The sequence below is a fragment of the Lepisosteus oculatus genome, chromosome 8 (assembly GCF_040954835.1).
Source record: "Lepisosteus oculatus isolate fLepOcu1 chromosome 8, fLepOcu1.hap2, whole genome shotgun sequence".
In the NCBI taxonomy this organism is placed as follows: Eukaryota; Metazoa; Chordata; class Actinopteri; order Semionotiformes; family Lepisosteidae; genus Lepisosteus; species Lepisosteus oculatus.
Window position 1 is genome coordinate 49,650,084 of NC_090703.1, and position 16,824 is coordinate 49,666,907.

The 16,824-nt window shown below is 51.3% G+C and overlaps 1 protein-coding gene across 5 annotated transcripts in view; it reads right to left on the bottom strand.

Annotated features, from left to right (window-relative positions):
- Positions 1 to 16,824, bottom strand: part of atp11c (ATPase phospholipid transporting 11C) — a 45,593-nt gene that overhangs the window by 9,581 nt on the left and 19,188 nt on the right. For all 5 annotated transcript variants that reach the window (XM_069193729.1, XM_069193730.1, XM_069193726.1 and 2 more), the window contains exons 4-24: positions 13,682 to 13,762; positions 13,159 to 13,266; positions 12,927 to 13,055; positions 12,283 to 12,371; positions 10,938 to 10,988; positions 10,397 to 10,461; positions 9,450 to 9,531; positions 9,203 to 9,353; positions 8,479 to 8,676; positions 8,057 to 8,227; positions 7,205 to 7,395; positions 6,870 to 6,941; positions 6,686 to 6,759; positions 6,496 to 6,599; positions 6,153 to 6,334; positions 4,862 to 5,128; positions 4,417 to 4,594; positions 4,060 to 4,162; positions 3,138 to 3,283; positions 2,868 to 2,927; positions 556 to 683 (exon numbers count right to left, since the gene is read on the bottom strand). In XM_069193729.1, coding sequence (XP_069049830.1) covers positions 556 to 683; positions 2,868 to 2,927; positions 3,138 to 3,283; positions 4,060 to 4,162; positions 4,417 to 4,594; positions 4,862 to 5,128; positions 6,153 to 6,334; positions 6,496 to 6,599; positions 6,686 to 6,759; positions 6,870 to 6,941; positions 7,205 to 7,395; positions 8,057 to 8,227; positions 8,479 to 8,676; positions 9,203 to 9,353; positions 9,450 to 9,531; positions 10,397 to 10,461; positions 10,938 to 10,988; positions 12,283 to 12,371; positions 12,927 to 13,055; positions 13,159 to 13,266; positions 13,682 to 13,762 — 2,630 coding nt within the window. The remainder of the gene's footprint in view (positions 1 to 555; positions 684 to 2,867; positions 2,928 to 3,137; positions 3,284 to 4,059; positions 4,163 to 4,416; positions 4,595 to 4,861; positions 5,129 to 6,152; positions 6,335 to 6,495; positions 6,600 to 6,685; positions 6,760 to 6,869; positions 6,942 to 7,204; positions 7,396 to 8,056; positions 8,228 to 8,478; positions 8,677 to 9,202; positions 9,354 to 9,449; positions 9,532 to 10,396; positions 10,462 to 10,937; positions 10,989 to 12,282; positions 12,372 to 12,926; positions 13,056 to 13,158; positions 13,267 to 13,681; positions 13,763 to 16,824) is intronic.

Here is a 16,824-nt window from a genome sequence, read left to right on the forward strand (position 1 = left end):
TCCGTGTCAGGCTTCAGAATTCTGGATATTTTCTATTCAAATATGATCTTCTGTGAGGAGAAATATCTGCTATGATAGAGATGGAGACAGATGATCCCAATTCCTCTCCAACTACCATGGTGAATCAAACACATAAGTGACTATCAGTTTGTTCATTTGCTTTCGAATTGCAAGGATGTGCAGGGTGTGCAATATTACTTTGCACCAATCCCTGTCTCCTAGTGGTACGAAGTGCTTGGATCTGCGACCTACTGAGCTGACCGGAACACCACTATTCCCGAGAATGCATCCTGCAGTAGTAATATGAAAAAGGTATGGGCACATGTGAAACCCAGGGAGGTCACAATGTTCATTCCACTTACAATCCTGGCTGGTACACGACCACAGATTGATGTCAAGACTGCAGAAATACTTACTTTGTAGGAATCCGCTAGGATCAGCCCATTCTAGGAACGATTCACACATAGTGTACAGAACCCCTCCAGTACCAGCAAAACAAACACCGCCTTTTTACCTCCGCCCTCACTCCAGCCTGTGCTTCCTGATGAGCCCTACCTGTAAAGTTTTGCATCCTCCATGAGAGTCTCTATGCAAATGTGTTGCTCCAGGAGGCTGTAGGCCAGGATGGGCATAGAAGTGAAGCAGATATTGTACATCGTCAGGTAGGCTGCGTCGTATAGGGGCTGGCAGGGGAGGGAGGGGAGCACTGAGGGTTAATAACACATGGACAGGAGCGCTCACACACACACACACACACACTCGTTCAGAAGCCTGCAGCTGCAGCTCAGGGGAGTCTGCACAGCCGCAGTTACTGGTTCACTTTGCACTGGTGCTGCAGAAAGACCAGCTGCTCTCCAGCTCTGAATGACGATGCCTCTGAGAAGCAGCAGCATATAAGCAGACGCTTAGACCTAAAAACCCTTCTACCACACAACACAGCAGGGGAGGGCAGTTCTAGCGACTCCAGTCCTTGGGTTCTGCTGGCTTCACAGGCAGTTTCTAAGCAGCATCACTCAAAAAAACAGTTCAGATATGGAATGAACACCCTCGAGGGCTGGAGTCGCTGTACTGGGTCAGATCCCATCTGGATCAGCGTGTATTGTACCGGACAGGGCAGGGCTTCAACCCGGGCCCTCGGTGATCCGGACGGGCTGAGCTCTCAGTCGCGCCATCGAACCCCGAGCTGAACCAATGAGATCCGCTCGATCCCGCTCACTGTTGTCAGCTCTAAAAAAATGTCGGCAAGCTTCTGCTCTTACATCTCAAAACCTTGAAACGGTTCCAGTGAAGCAGCTTATTTGTTTCATTTAGGGGTTCAGTGACGGCGATTGAAAAAGCAGCAGGGCTGGGTGTCACAAGGACCAGAGTGTGTAAACTGTACATATATATAAATATACACATACTGTATACACACATACAATATATATTAATATTTATATACAGGGGTTTCATACATACACATGATATATACACACGAGGGCTTTTCACAGCTGTCTTCTACAACATATGGGGTTCACTTCTTTTGGGGTTGGGATGTTATTCTTACTAAACATGGTTTTTGTCCCAGGCTGAGGGACATTAGCAGAATTACAGTGGTCCATCACTTCAGCTGTTCTAACCTGGAACAGCACCTGTCCTTTTTTATACTGCACCGTTTCTAGCCAGAATTTATTTCTTTAAAGCAATTAAAAGATGGCTTTTTTGTACTTTCACACTGGTGCATTCTCCGCTATTTAGTTTCAGTGTTTCCATAGCTTCTGAGGCATACAGACACTGAGGCATACAGAATCGATATTTAGAAAATATAATCTGGTATTTTAAGTCATAGTCCATGGCCATAAATCTAAAATAGCACCGCGCTGAACCATACTTAAATGGGAAATCTTGCCGAATCATCTATATTTATAGTACATTTTAATTATAACAGGTTGTTTACTCAAAGAAAAACTAAATCACAAAGTGCAACGGAGAGCTGTAATTATGTTTTTATACGGCAGCAGCAGCAATATGGCTCTCAACATGAGCCTTCAACAGCAGATCTCTTATCGGTGCACTGATGCAATGCTGGTCTCATTTACATTGAAATCAGTGAAACATGAACCAGATGGCAAGCACAAACTATGTGAAAGTGCATTAAAAAATGAGAACGGGAGGCACCTCGTTATGCAAAGTGATGGGGGTGCGTGGAACAGGTTGCCCAGACATGCTGTTGATGCCGATATCCAGGGTACTTGCATGAAAAAGATCAATTATCCGCTAACCACTAAAGGTGCTCGACAGGCTGAGCTGTGTCTTCTTGTTTGCAACCTTATGTTCTTGGTTTTTAAGCTCTAACTGTTGTGGATGCAAAAATCTAGCACTTTCAGTTCATGCTGGGTGGGTACTGTACTGAATTTGCATGTATATGATGTACCAGTATGAAGACCACTGTACACCAAACTACAGGCCAGATGAGCTACCGATATTTCCCCGATTTAGCTGCTGAAATTTGTTTTGTGATGCTATCACCCCGGGCTCGAGCCCTCCTCAAGCGCAAAGGTCTCAGGCCGAGAGGTGTGCCCTGGACTGAAAAGAGCAGCACAGACGGGCCTGGGGCTAAACGGATCGAAAAAGACAAGTGACAAAATGCCTCTGTTACCTGTGAAGATACACATGTGCATGTATGAGAATCGACACTGCTCAGCACTCACTCCAGGGCCAGAGAGAGGGAAGGGCAGCCAGAGGGCCAGGGTAACCCCAGAGCTGTGACGGGCCTACTGCTGCTCCGCTGAGGCTGCAGAGGTCAGCCCAGCACCTTCAGAGCAGGTATTTTAAACACCTCTCCGTCAGCAGAGGAAGAAACAACCAGACGGGCCCCGCATACTCACTTGTTGTGAAAATCCACAGAAAAACTGGTACAAGAACTGAGGTAAAATGAAGCAGAGGTTCTGCCAAGACAAAGACAAAAAGAAAAAGTCATTTGATCAGGCAGGGTATTTGCAAAACCCAAAACTGAACTCGTGCAATGTCATAAAGATGTCTGACCAAACAAGGGATTCAATTAAATTAGGGGTTAATTAGTCGAGGTAATTAGGGGTCCTTCGCAACCGTGGCTGAGGACCACAGATGTAATCGGTGAAGGGCGCCTGTGCTCTCACCTTGTAGAAGAAGTACTGCACCAGGTGGGCTATCCTCACATAATAGAGGTGCCCATGTGCCAGCAGGAGCTTCCTGAGGTGCTTGAGTTTGGGGATGGCATAGTCGCTGTTGCGCACGGCCTGGCGCCCCTCCTTGCCCTTCACGCCTGGCAGGGACAGGGGGGAGGCATTAGTGTACACATGCACCGGGCAGGGGCGCAGTTGTTACCCCCCCGCGTCAGGCACAAGCGCCATCATCGGTGAAGAACACAGCTAGCAACAAATACAGGCGACTGAGAATAAAACTGATCCATGTGCAGGGGGCGTCAATTTTCCTTCAAACAACTTTTCATCAAAGGCCCTCTTCATCACAAATTAAGCTCATCTCAAACCTTCACTGGACTGCGCCGACTCCTTGCATCCCCACACTTCCTCCTGTCTCGTCAAGGTGAGACAGCACTGTCTGAACTCGTGGGTGACATTTCCAGCAACATTTAATATGGACATTATATCCAATGTCATCATATTAAAAGAATCCACAAGCGGCCCTTGATGTACATAAAATATCAGTTCCATGAGTCAAACTTCACTCGTGAGCCATGTGCGTGTCTACTGTTTTGCTCTTCACCGGTAGTCGGCTCCTATCCTATCCACCGCTTAGCGCAAAATGAACACGTAATATACCAAATACACTGTACTCTGCAATGGACTAAAAAAAGACATATAAAGGATGAAATAGTCCTTGCAGAAATAAAAAGAAAAATTCACAGATTAGATAGTGGACGTTATCCAAAGAAGCGCCTCACGGCTGTAAGTAGCTTGCACTTACAAGTATCCATTCAAATGTACGCCAACCTCAATTCTTAGTCACAGGGGTCCTACAGGAGGTCAGATCTGCTCAGGCGGGGCGAGGACGTCCTGATTTCCGGCCAGCGCCACGTACCTATGCCGACATGAGCCTCGAGGATCATGCTGACGTCGTTGGCCCCGTCTCCGATGGACAGGGTGATAGGGCTGCCCTTGGAGTTCTTCACCATCTTCACGATCTGCGGAGAGCAGATGGCAGGAGTGAGGGCCCTGGCAACACCGCCTGCTGTCACCAGCTTCATCTGATTCACCCCAAGCTCGGGCGGCTACCGGCGTTGGGTCATTTTGAAAGACAGCACGGCCCCAGCATTAATTCGATCTTTTTTTTTTTAAAGTGAAACGGCAAGTCAATAGCGCTTCAGTAGGCACATCAGGAACAGGAAGCAGTTCAGGAATAAGAACACAACACAAACCAGCCCCACTCTGGCCTCACCTGGGCCTTCTGGAGTGGTGCCATGCGACAGCACAGCACTGCCATGCAGTTTTGGCAGATCTGCAAGAACAGGCTCTTGTAGCGACTGTCGCCGGAGGTCTCGGAGGACTTCAGCACCAGAGACAGGGTGGCCCCGTCCACAATGAACCCAAACTCCTGGATCCCCGCCGACCAGCTCCTGCCAAGCAGGGAAAGTCTCAGACTTAGATTACATGCCACACGCTCGAAAAAGTGGGAAAAGATACCATGGAGGATTTTCAATGATAAAAACCACCGAAAAAAGAGATCAGAAGGGAAATGACAAAGAATGAGAGAAAATGGCTTCGCAGAGCCAAGTTTCACGTTTTTGCTGCAGCATCAAGGGCCGGGGAGTGTTTATATAACGAGGGATGGGCGCAGGGCCTCCTCTGAACTGGACCACTGACGTGGTGCAGCAGGCGGTTACCTGGCCACGCCCTCCTTCCCCCTGGGCGCGTCCTGCACCGCCCTCTTGTGGTAGTCCTGCAGCAGCTCCAGCAGCTGCTCCTCCCGGCGCTGGCCGCCCTGCTCCAGCGTGCGCACCGTCAGCTCCAGCAGCTCCGTGTTCCTCCGGAAGAGCCGGCAGGCGTAGCAGGTGGACTTGGCCGTCTCCATCTTGTCCCCGGTGAGGACCCACACCTTCATGCCGGCGCCGTGCAGGGCCTCCATGGTCTCCGCGGCCTGCTCCTGCAGCCTGCCGGGGGCACACACAGAGGTTCGCCAGATGGGGCTGACCCTGCCTCTTCCAAAAGAGCAGCGGGACCCCGGCCCAGGGGGCACAAGGCACGTCTTTACACAAAGGGTGGTGGGAGTGTGGAACAAGCCGCCAGCCACGTTGTTGAAGCGGACACCCTGGCTTCTTTAAAGATTCAACCCTTGGATCAGTCACAACCAGGCAGGCCAGATGGTCTGAACGGCCTCGCGTTTGTAACTGTTCTTAAATAATTTCACACCCGCTCCAGTCTATTATTAGAATAATTAAATCCCAAACGAAGCTCACATTTAAAAAAAAATTTAGCGTTAAGTAAATTTTAAATTAAACGCTGGAGCGAGTGACCTTTTAATTTACAAATACCTTACAGTTAATTACTCCCCACACTGTTCGGTAATGAAACACAAAGTAAAACCCAGAGTCAATATTAAAAATGAAACTGCACGGCTGTTTCTGTGTGGTGGCTGTTGTTTAGGCTGCTCACAGCGGGATGTCTGCAGGTGAGTGCAGACTGGGCCCAGAGGGAGGGTGTGCAGGTGAGTGCAGACTGGGCCCAGAGGGAGGGTGTGCAGGTGAGTGCAGACTGGGCCCAGAGGGAGGGTGTGCAGGTGTGTGCAGACTGGGCCCAGAGGGAGGGTGTGCAGGTGAGTGCAGACTGGGCCCAGAGGGAGGGTGTGCAGGTGTGTGCAGACTGGGCCCAGAGGGAGGGTGTGCAGGTGAGTGCAGACTGGGCCCAGAGGGAGGGTGTGCAGGTGAGTGCAGACTGGGCCCAGAGGGAGGGTGTGCAGGTGTGTGCAGACTGGGCCCAGAGGGAGGGTGTGCAGGTGAGTGCAGACTGGGCCCAGAGGGAGGGTGTGCAGGTGAGTGCAGACTGGGCCCAGAGGGAGGGTGTGCAGGTGAGTGCAGACTGGGCCCAGAGGGAGGGTGTGCAGGTGAGTGCAGACTCTACCCAGAGGGAAGGTGTGCAGGTGAGTGCAGACTGGGCCCAGAGGGAGGGTGCACAAACCTGTCCTCCACAGCAGTTGCCCCGATCAGGCTCATGTCCGTCTCCACCAGGTCGTACACTTGTGCCAGCTTCTCCTCTCGGTCCTGCAGTGCCAGCCGGGCCTCCGTCAGGCCTGCGTTTACCCGCTCGTACTCCTCCGGGCTCAGCTTCTTGTACGCCACGCACAGAGTCCGGTACCCCTCCTACACGGCAGCACCCAAGCAAAGACACAGGTTGCGGGGTCAGGAAGAATACTAGGAAGCAGGACTGAATGAAGCAGCTTCTTAAATTAAACAGCTGGGATAAAGAGGGTGCACGGAGCTCAAAGAGACAACCCCCCAGCGCGACAACTCCCGGATCTGACCGTGGCACTGCGCTCCACGTGGATGCGGATCCGCTCCACCTCCTCCGGCTGGACGCGCGGGAACACGGAGGAGTCGGCGCCCTTGCAGAACAGGAACACGTCCCCTGGAGAAGGGGAGAGCCGCGTGAGAGAGAGCAGGCCAGGGCCAGGGCCAACAGACGAGGGCTCAGGCTCGAAGCCTACCACTGACCTCCGCTGCCCCTCACGATCACGCTCATGCGCCGGCGCACGGGGTCGAAGTTCAGCACCTGGAGGAGTTCGTACCTGGAGGAGAGACGAGACCGAATGTCATTCTCACAGCCAACTCTCCGACTCCCCGCGGAGGAGACGCACAGGAAACCCTCCGCCCCGAAAACCCAGCAGGGCTGACTTACTCCTCAACATCGTTGCTCCTGTTCAGGACTTTCATTATTTTGCCCTCCTGACCCTGGAACGCGAAGCCGTACCTGCGAGACGAGAAGACGGGGACAAACATCGAGACCATGCTGCTAGACTGCCAAGCGCTCAGGCCACTCGGGTCCTCTCAGTTTATTCCCTTCAAGAGCTGCTCTTTGTCTCTTGTCGATTCGTTTAATTAATTAGAGAGATGGCTGAATCAGACATCAGGCATGTCATGGGGAGGCCTGGTGTTCGACTGGCAAAGGCCGAGACGACCGAATAAAACCGCGCGCATTTAGACAGGAGAAATCCGGCTCTGCTCCTCCCTTACTTCATTGCTCCCTTGACCAGCGCCACCTCGTCAGGGGAGGAAGCGATGTAGCCACACTCCTCCGGGCCGGAGGCGTCCCCGTCCACCATGTCCACTCCGTCCACAGTGTCCACCCCGTCCACCGGCGGGGACTCCTTCACCTGGACGGTGTGGCACAGGCAGAGCGCACGCAGGAAGAGGTCCTCCTTCTCCTGGACACACAGGAAGGAAGAGACGGGCGTCTTCACCTCTCACCTCCAAGCACACGCACAGATTTCCGCCCACAGCGAGATCGCTCTGAGAGGACCTGAGCTGCTCTAGGGCTGCCGGGGTCTTGCTGTTCTCCTCCCTGCACTGTGATCTGCTTCATATGGGACAGTGGCAAAACTACAAAAGTGCATTGCTGCCATCAAGGAAAAAATATTCCATGCGGTACCCCTTAATTACGAGTAAATCCCATATTTTATGTTATAATCTTGTGCCAGTACAATTACCGTACAATACCTACATTACGATGAGCTGACTCTGGGTTTTAAGCAGTGGAAACAATTGAATGGTACTCTCTTTTTATGTTTAAGGATATGTGTGAGTGTGTTCATGGCTATCATGATTCTGTTCACATTAGGTACAAACTGTAACATTTCATGAAGTCTAGACCCCATAGCAAAGTTTGTGCTCATTCTGCAGCATTGGACCCTGTAACAGACGCCAAACCCACAGTTACAGCTAAGCTCTCGGTAGCTGCTACGTGCTACAATTGCACAACGCAATAGGTTATTTGTATAATCAAGTGATCATTTGAAATGACGAGGTAGTAGGCATCAAGCTCTGACCACCTGCAACAGAAAAGCAACCTTCTCCCACAATCCTTACCTTGCCCGCCTTTTCAAACAGCTTACTGACAGGCCCATCAGTGGTACAGAACCCGTCCAGCTCGGTTCTTGAGTCCCGGTAGTTGTACTGGAACCCGTCGATGCAGCACTCAATGAACTCCATGTTGTTCTGGGTCAGTGTGCCCGTCTTGTCTGTGAACACGTACTCCACCTGCAGGCAGGCAGAAGACAGGCGCGCACTGGCAGAGGAAGCTAACCACACATCGGACATGAAGTGACACGCTCACAGACTTCATTAAAAGGTTCATCTTGTTGACATTTGATAAAGAAGATATAGTCCTGCCAGTCAGTTTTTTATCTCTTCTTGTTGATAGGTGTGATGTTGAGGATAGTGAAACGAAGCGCAGGACTTGATTTATTCTAACACTAGAGACACGAACAACAGCCCACCCCCCACCTCACCTGCCCCAGCTCCTCGTTGAGGTCAGAAGTGTTGACCAGGGCTCCCTCCTTGATTTCGGGGTCAAAGAAGTCCTTGTCCCAGGAGATGAATAACGAGCCCAGGAACTTCTGCATCTCGACCGTCACGTACATGGACACCGGGATGATGAAGTTGAACAGGACCATGAACGACAGGAAGTCTGTGAACATCTTCAGGTACTGAGAAACACACAGACGGGGTCCGGTCAGAGGGAGGCCAGTGACGGCAAACGTGGACAAGATGACAGGACTCCCAGCCTGCGTCCTGTCTTTACCATCAGCACCCTCCGCTGCCCAGTGGCACGGCTTGAAAGCCCCTGAGAGACAATAACGAGGGCACTTCCAGGGCCTGCTCACCCTGCAGTTTTGTTTTACTGACTTTCCGGCAGAAAACCTCCTATTTTTAATCTTTACAAACATTTTTGTTTTTACAGATGCGCCCGTCAGGTGAGGGTGAGCTTGCAGTATTTCTGTCTCCTGGGGAAAGGGGGAGGGAGGAGGAGGGGGAGGGAGGAGGAGGAGTTGTTCTATAGGACACAAAACATTTTGCTTCTTGAGCTCAGGGGGCTCACTTGCTGCATTGTACACTCCTGTGCTGTGTTCGCCTTCTCTCACACAACATCAGAAACAAACCACTTCTTATTTAATATATTACATACTGTTAATATATATTAATATTAATACTGGGGCGGGGGCGGGGCCTTACCAGGTTAGCCTCTTTCTCCTTCCGCGTCTTGAGGTTGTACCAGGGCTCGTCGTTGGAAATCTCTTTCTGCCACACGTACTTCAGCGTGGTGCACACCAGGGCCTTGCCGATCAGGATGAACAGGTACACGATCAGGAAGGCATTGATCGACCTGCCGGGAGCGAGGACAAGCAAGGGCAGCCAGGTCACCGAGGCGCTCTCCTGCGGACAATCGAGCGCGCTCGAACCCGGGAGAAGGCCAACTTACTTCTCTACCGCCGAGCGCTTCTGGGACTTCCCCTGGTAGTTCAGAGCCATCTTGGTCTCCATGCCCGTGTAAACGGCCACGCCTGCGGGCGAGCAGGGATCTCAAGATCACATGGGCATTGAATTCGACATCCTGAATCCATGGAGACACACCTCCCTCGGTCCTCACTGTGCCAAGCTAAACTATACCAATCATCAAACTCACAAACTTGAAGGTCAACAGTTCCCCCTCCCAGGTGGTCTACCCATGAATCGCTGAATTTTAGAAAGTGCGTTTAAAACGGAACAAGAGACACTTCACGCTGCAGTGCATTGTGGGAGAGTAGGACAGGCTACCCAGCCATGTGGCAGAAGCTCACGCCCCGGCTTCCTTCAGGGAACAGTTGTAAAACACCCACTCCTATCCAACAGATTCCCATTTACAATACAGGACATTAGGGCTATCGACCGAGAAGAATCTGACCTTATTTTCCAAGATAAGCAACGATTCAGTGGACAGGAGGAGGCACTGTACTCTGTGGATTGTAGGGGTCTGGTACAAAACTCCCTGACCACGCTGTTGAGGTTGACACTGGGGTATACTTTAAGGGCTTGATGAAATTAATAGACAATGAAGCTGTCGGCAACCAGATAATAGTGGTTTGGAAAGCCAGCTCTGGTTTGAAATCTTTCTTATGTTCTACACGGGACCATTTGGTGTTTTAAACTGAGAAATCCCAGCAAACCACATCCAGAGATACTCCTTGCTATAACCAACGGACATTTGAGCCAAATCTTAGGAGAGAGGCAGGTACCTCTGTTTCAAAATGTGACTCAGAGTTCACTGCTGCTTGCACTGTTTGGGAGGCTGAACCACATCATTTCAGTGCAGCAGGACAGAGCTGAAACTGGGCTGCACTTCACAAAACCTGCACTGCAGAGACGAGCTCTCAGCCCGTCTGGACCTACCATAAATATTCTTGGTGTTTTTCAAGGTGGCGCCTTTTAGAAGCAGGTTCTCGGGTCCTAAAGACCTAAAAAAAAGACAAAAACCAAAAGCCACTCACCAGCCACCATGACAAACTGTGCGCTGCACACTCCCTGTTACTCACCACCCAGGACTGACGGCAGGAACACAAAGGAACAGCGAAAAGCGCTTTCCCTTCAGCACACAGAGTTCTCTTAATCTTTCAGAGAACAAGATAACTTCATTTCTTACGGCCTTGCGCGCTGCAGGGGAGAACGCCGGGACGGTCTGACAGCAAAAGACTGTGCATTCTCCTTTTCAGGGCTCGGGACATTGGCCATTTCTGCCAGGCTAGATTTCTTTAAAACAGCTACAGGCTACAGATCAATAAAATAGTAGTTTTAACACAATTCAGGGGGGAAGGCTTGCAGATGAGGAACAACACTGCTGCCTGTGATGCAGGAACAGCAGCCCACGATGCAGCGGGTCCCAGGCTGCTCGGCGGCACTTTCGGGCTGAGCTCAGCAGAACGGCAGAACTCACCTGACAGCAGACTCCTTGCCCGCTTTGCGGATGTGCATCCGCCCCACAAACCTGCGAACCAGCACAGAGAGGCAGGGCGTGAAAGAGAATCAGTGGCAGTCAACCCATGGGAACTCGCTTTTCCACTCGCATGAGGTCTTGCACATCACTAAGGACCTCAGCCAATTGGACACTTCCATATTCCGCTGTGCAGTGTTGGCGTTTTTTGGTACAATGAGTATTAGTGACGTCTCGGGAAGGAATCTAATCTTAACACGGGATGTTACGAGCTCGACCAGTTCTGATTTCACTCCTTCCTGTGCCCAAACCTTTAGCTTCTTGAAAGCCAGTGGGTTACCGATTCCCCTTGGCTGCTGCTAGTGCACAGAGAGCAGGCAACCCGCCTGCCTCTCCCCCTTGTTAAACACCCACTGCACTCCACGCAGCGTTGCCAGCTGCTGCAGGCAGCTTCTTCCTTCCCATCAGCGGCCTGCTGGAACCCCCTGACAGAGCAGTAAGGAGGTGACGGCCAAGTGCTACGCAAGAAACTTCACAACTCAAAACAGGCTTCTTTTATTTTGCTCAAGAAAGATCAGTGCCCTGACACAGCGAGGTGTGGCTACAAAGGAAGAACCACTAGGTGGCGCCAAACCCCCAGTGGCAGAGGCGCAGCTCACTCCCTGCTGCTGCTGAAGGCACTCTGAACAACAGAACAATTATTGTTCACAGTGATTCAGAACGAAATAGAAAACTAGATAAATTGTCTAGATAAAACTAGATAAAACTAGATAAAACTAGATAAAACGTCACAGCACATTTTTCTCTCACTTCAAACATGCACAAAGTACAAAGATCTCCTTCCTGAACAGTTCGTGGGATTAAGCCAAGGGGTGTCACACACTTTATAAATAACACTTTAAAAGAAGGGGGCTAGCTGACCCCAAGTTTATTTAATGAAGCCTGATCTCCATATCACCATCATCTTTGTGTTGTAGCTAAATACATGTGGAAAAGGAACCACTGCAGTCCTGAAAAACGTCCAGATAAACAACAAGCAGTACAGAGGCCTTGATCAAACAAGTCCAGGCGCAGACATGTGCGCACGTCTCAAAACCACTGGAACATTCATCAGCACAGGGTGACATGATGAGACACTGGCGCGCACACATGCACAGGTGAAAAACCACAGACGCACATACCCCCACCACGCACAGGGGAAAAACACACACAGACGCACACAAAACATGCACACGCAACTAACATACACATGCACGCAAAGACACACCCTACGCACAAGTGAAAAACACGCAGACACAAACCACGCACACAGGAAGGACAGAGACGTGCAAACACACTCCCTGCTTACTTGTAGAGGTCTGGCTGAGGCTGCTCACACTCAATAATGGCGCAGAGGGATTCCAGGTCCTTCTCTGTGTCGGGCACTATGAAGTGTGTCTGCAGGGGGCGCCGGGGAGGAGTGGGGGCAGGAGAAGAAGAGAATTGAGAAAGGTGTGAGTGGGGAAATAAAACAAGGGGCAGTTCTGGGCTCAGAAGTGGAAGGTTGTGGGTTCAAATCCCTAATGAGACACTGCTGTCGGAGCCATGGGCAAGGTACTACACTCAGATTGCTCCAGCACAACACCCAGCAGCATTCATGGGTACAATTTGAAGCTGCTTTTAATAAAAGCAGCAGGCAGAGATATTAATTAAAAAGGGGAAAAAAACCCAGACTGAACAGTGCAACAGGGCCATACACAGCAGGAACAACCCTTATTTTGTGGAGTTAGGCTCTTTACCCAGTGACCTCTGTGCCAGCTGCTGTTACACATTTACTCAGACAGAGTTGTCAACAGCTCTCTATTATATGGAAGAGGAATCTTTCTTGAAAGAAGCCAGGGGACTGGCCGGCAAGCTTGTTCCACACTCCCGCACCCTTTGGGTAGAGAAGTGCCTCCTGTTCTTATATCTCTAGGAAGCAGCGCTGCCTCTGTGGCCAGCAGGGGGCGGTACCTTGTGGTTGGACTCTCCGTCCAGGCTGGCGGTGGTGACGAAGCAGGTTTCGTCATCGCGGCTGGATTGCAGCAGGACCAGGTCGCAGGGGAAGGTCTCGTCCTCGGTCACCTCCACGATGTCCCCCACCTGCGGGGACGGTCGGCAGAGCGCAGAGTGACTCCAGGGCCGGGCCGGGCCGGGCCGGGCCGGGCGCCCCCTCCCAGACAGAGCGAACGGGCACGGGCCTCACCTTAATCCTCTCGCTCTCCGTGCGCACCTTGCCGCCCTTCGCGAGCACCGTCACCTGGTACTTGTTCACCTCGTTGTCGGCCTTGTGTCTCAGCCAGTCTTCGTAGCCCTGCACAGAAAGGCACCACCCTCAGCCGGGCCTCGAACCCGACTCCGCGCAGCACCTCGGGCATCACATTCCAAGACTCGAGGCGGGGGGTGAACGGGGGGGGGTAATAACCATCGCACGGACGCCTTGGGCACAGGCTGCTTCCGAAACACGACCTTGAGGGCTCATCCAAACAGCGAAGGCCGGAACAGGCGCTGTCTTTCAGCCTAACAAAGAGGAATTGTTCCCCAAGACAGAACCCACTGTTCGCCCTCCTACCCAGCTGCCAAGGTAATCTGAGGTCACTGCAGCAGAACGGACTGCCCATAGGTTTAACAGTGCAGCTCGCCTGCTGTCAGCTGGACGAAGCCCTGCGCGGGGCTGCGCGGGGCTGGCGTCAAGGGCTGGCAGTGGGGAACGACGGGACAGCGCTCACCTGTTTGATGGCGGTCACTGTAATGACGAAGAACAGAGGCAGCCCGCTGGTCACCGGGCTGGTGGGCGTGTCCACAATCACCTGCAGGACAAGAGCGGAGCACGGCGAGTCAGAGACAAGGGGAGCAGCAGCAGTCAGGCGGCACACTAAGCGTTTGACTGCTGCGCCGGGCACTAGTGTGCCGTGACAAGGCACCGATATCCCTGCCCACGCTCAGGGGAGGAAAGCACTGTCCAGAGGACGCCTGCGAAAAAAATCCTGATATTTTTGGCAAATAACCACCAACCCTAGAAAAACTTTCAGATTAAGTATAAAAAAAAATGTTAGACAATTTAAGAATAATTTACGTTTATTACTGCAGATGCTTTTCACGGTGCTAACAGTACAAACAGGCCAAGTCTACCTTTTCCAAAGCTCCAGCAGTATGGTTAACATAAATATAGACATTTCAGAACAGAGTGGCCAGAAAACCCTAGGAACACCACCTCAAATCCCCCAAATACTTGGATTGTGCGTATATCTGCAGCCCCGTGAACGAGTATCCCAGACACAGCCTGTAAGCCGGTTGTTATGGGGCTGGCTGATAACGTGTGATTGGCGTGTGTTTCAATCAAACCGAAAGCACGGGGCCTGCACACTGAACGATCCCAGGCCCTCTGGGAGAGCCGGTTACAGTAGCAAGCACATGTCCTGAGAAGCAGAACTGCACATGAGCAAATAAAAGTCAAGGCCACCAAAAATGAAACTAAGAAAACAAATAACTTGAGCAGTTGGGCAGTCAGGTATTTCCCCAGCAGCTGCTGCTTCAGCTCATGAAATCTTTGATTGGTATATTAAACACCTCCTCCCCCGAGACAAAAACCAAAAGCTCACAGGCTGTCAGTAAGAGCCGCTCCCCCGCCACACACTTTCCCACAAGCCCGAGCAGCAGAGAGCACCAGCCTGCTCGTCACATGGACAGCAGCCATGGTGCACCAGTGCTCTCGCCACACACCAGCTCTCAGTGGGGAGGAGGGCAGAGTGATGAAGTGAATGATGGGGGTTATTAGGAGGCCATGCTTGGTAAAGGCCAGGGGGAAATTTGGCCAGGACACCGGGGTAACACCCCTACTCTTTTAGAGAAACTCCCTGGGATTTTTAATGACCACAGAGAGTCAGGACCTCGGTTTTACATCTCATCCGAGGGACGGCACCTTTTTTACAGTATAGCGTCCCTGTCACTATACTGGGGCATTAGGACCCACGCAGATTTCAACCAAAGCATTTGTGGAAGTTTCTTTCACCATTTTTAAATCAGGCTGGCTAGTGGTACGGAACTCTTTCAGTGCAGGTGACCCTAATACTGACAGTGTGATCAGCGACCCGTTTTTCCTGTTGATACTCATGACACCCAGGGGTCTACAGTACAGCAAACGGTTAACAAGACTGACAAGCGTATGCAGCAGTGAGGTCGGCCAGCAAGGGGCAGGGAGTGCAATATCGCTGCTTTCTCAAAAGCCAAGGCACTGGGGAGACCGAAAACGTTTCGTTTCTCTCGAAACAAAAATACCCTGAAATGTAAGTAAATATAGATCTTGAGCTCTCAAAGTTTTATTTAAACCTCCACACAGAAAGAAGAACGCCTCACTGATAAGCAGGCATCTCTCTCTCTCACCAATAACCAGCATAGCAAATACTTCAGAAACCAGAACAGGGAGAAAGTCTTCAACCGCCCTACATCAACGACAGAAGAGACCCAGGTGACCGGGCCGAGCCCATCTAGAGCCGTGTGCCCCAGGACGCAGCGGAGACTGAAAGCCTCTCCTGCAGGGCTCAGCGAGCGGTGTTCTGTGAAGGATCAGAAACACTCCCCCCCTCTCGACTCTCTCAACGGGACAGGACACCGACTCTTCCTCAGCACCAGCTCGGGCTGGGCTCCGCCCGTGGCGTCCCTCCGATCTAATAAAGTGCTCCGCCGAGGAGGGACGGCTTCGCTCTGCGGGTCCTGCCGGCTCCAGCTGGGGGAGGGCGATTCTTGACTGGGAGCCTCCCAGGGGCAGTCAGTTTGTCCCTGGCGGTTCCGTGCTGCTGCACAGAGCGTCGTCTGCGGGCAACTAATTCAGAGTACGATTGCGACGCCGTGCTCCGACGGGATCGCTACGACTCGGGGTCACCTCTCAGTAGGATAGTGGAAAGCGAGGAAGACTTTCCATCCGGCCCACTCTGCATCAGTGGGGTGTCAATAGTGGGGGTCTTGTTAAAAAAAACAATTTGTTTGTTATGGAGTTGGATTTAATTTGTTTGTATCGCCAAACACCACACATGTCTGAACGCGGGACCAGCTCTGGAGTCTGCGAGCCCACAGACGGCCGTCAGAGCTGCGCAGTTCGGATATGAAAACCTCTCTTGAGAAATTCCTCAGCGCGGAGAGAAGCCAGCAAAACGCCACCGTCGACAAACACCATGAGCGACCCCGCTGAACACACTTACGCGGCGGCGAGTTCGCAAAATGTCAAACAGCTGGGCCGCTGAAAACAAGAGCATTACTTTAAAACTTTGGAATGAAGTTCAGTAAAGACCGGGGTTGCATTGTAGAAATTCCAGCCTTATAGTAACACACACACACAAGCAAAACTGAAATCACAAACTACTGGGTTTTTTTTTTAACTGTCGGTCTAACCTGTTTGACTGCGCGGGCAAGATTGTCTTAGGCCTGACGTTCACAACGCGCCCGTTTCTGACACAAAAAACCCCACAAGAGACGGAAATACCCTGGACACAACTAGACAGTTTTTCTTTTATAGATTCCCGGAGCTGAACTTCCCTTCCCCCCTAGTTCAGAGAAAAAGCAATCGCAGAAAGAATACAGGATTCCCAAGAGATGTGCTGCAAGTATTTTTTTACGATTATTTTTTTTGCTTTTTTGGTTTGTGGGAAAACAGCAGAACCAAATTATCCTTTAGTTTTCTCTCTGTAACGTTCAGGGCTGTTTTTAAAGCAGACATGAAACGAGTTTTACAAGTGCTGCAGAGATTGGGGCGAGCAATGTTCCGTAAGATCTGCTGAAATGCAACGGAAAAATCCACACTCTCCTCTCCCTTCTTTTAAGGACAGGCTTGTATAAAATGGCAATGTTGATGAGGTCGGATTTGTTTTCACAAATC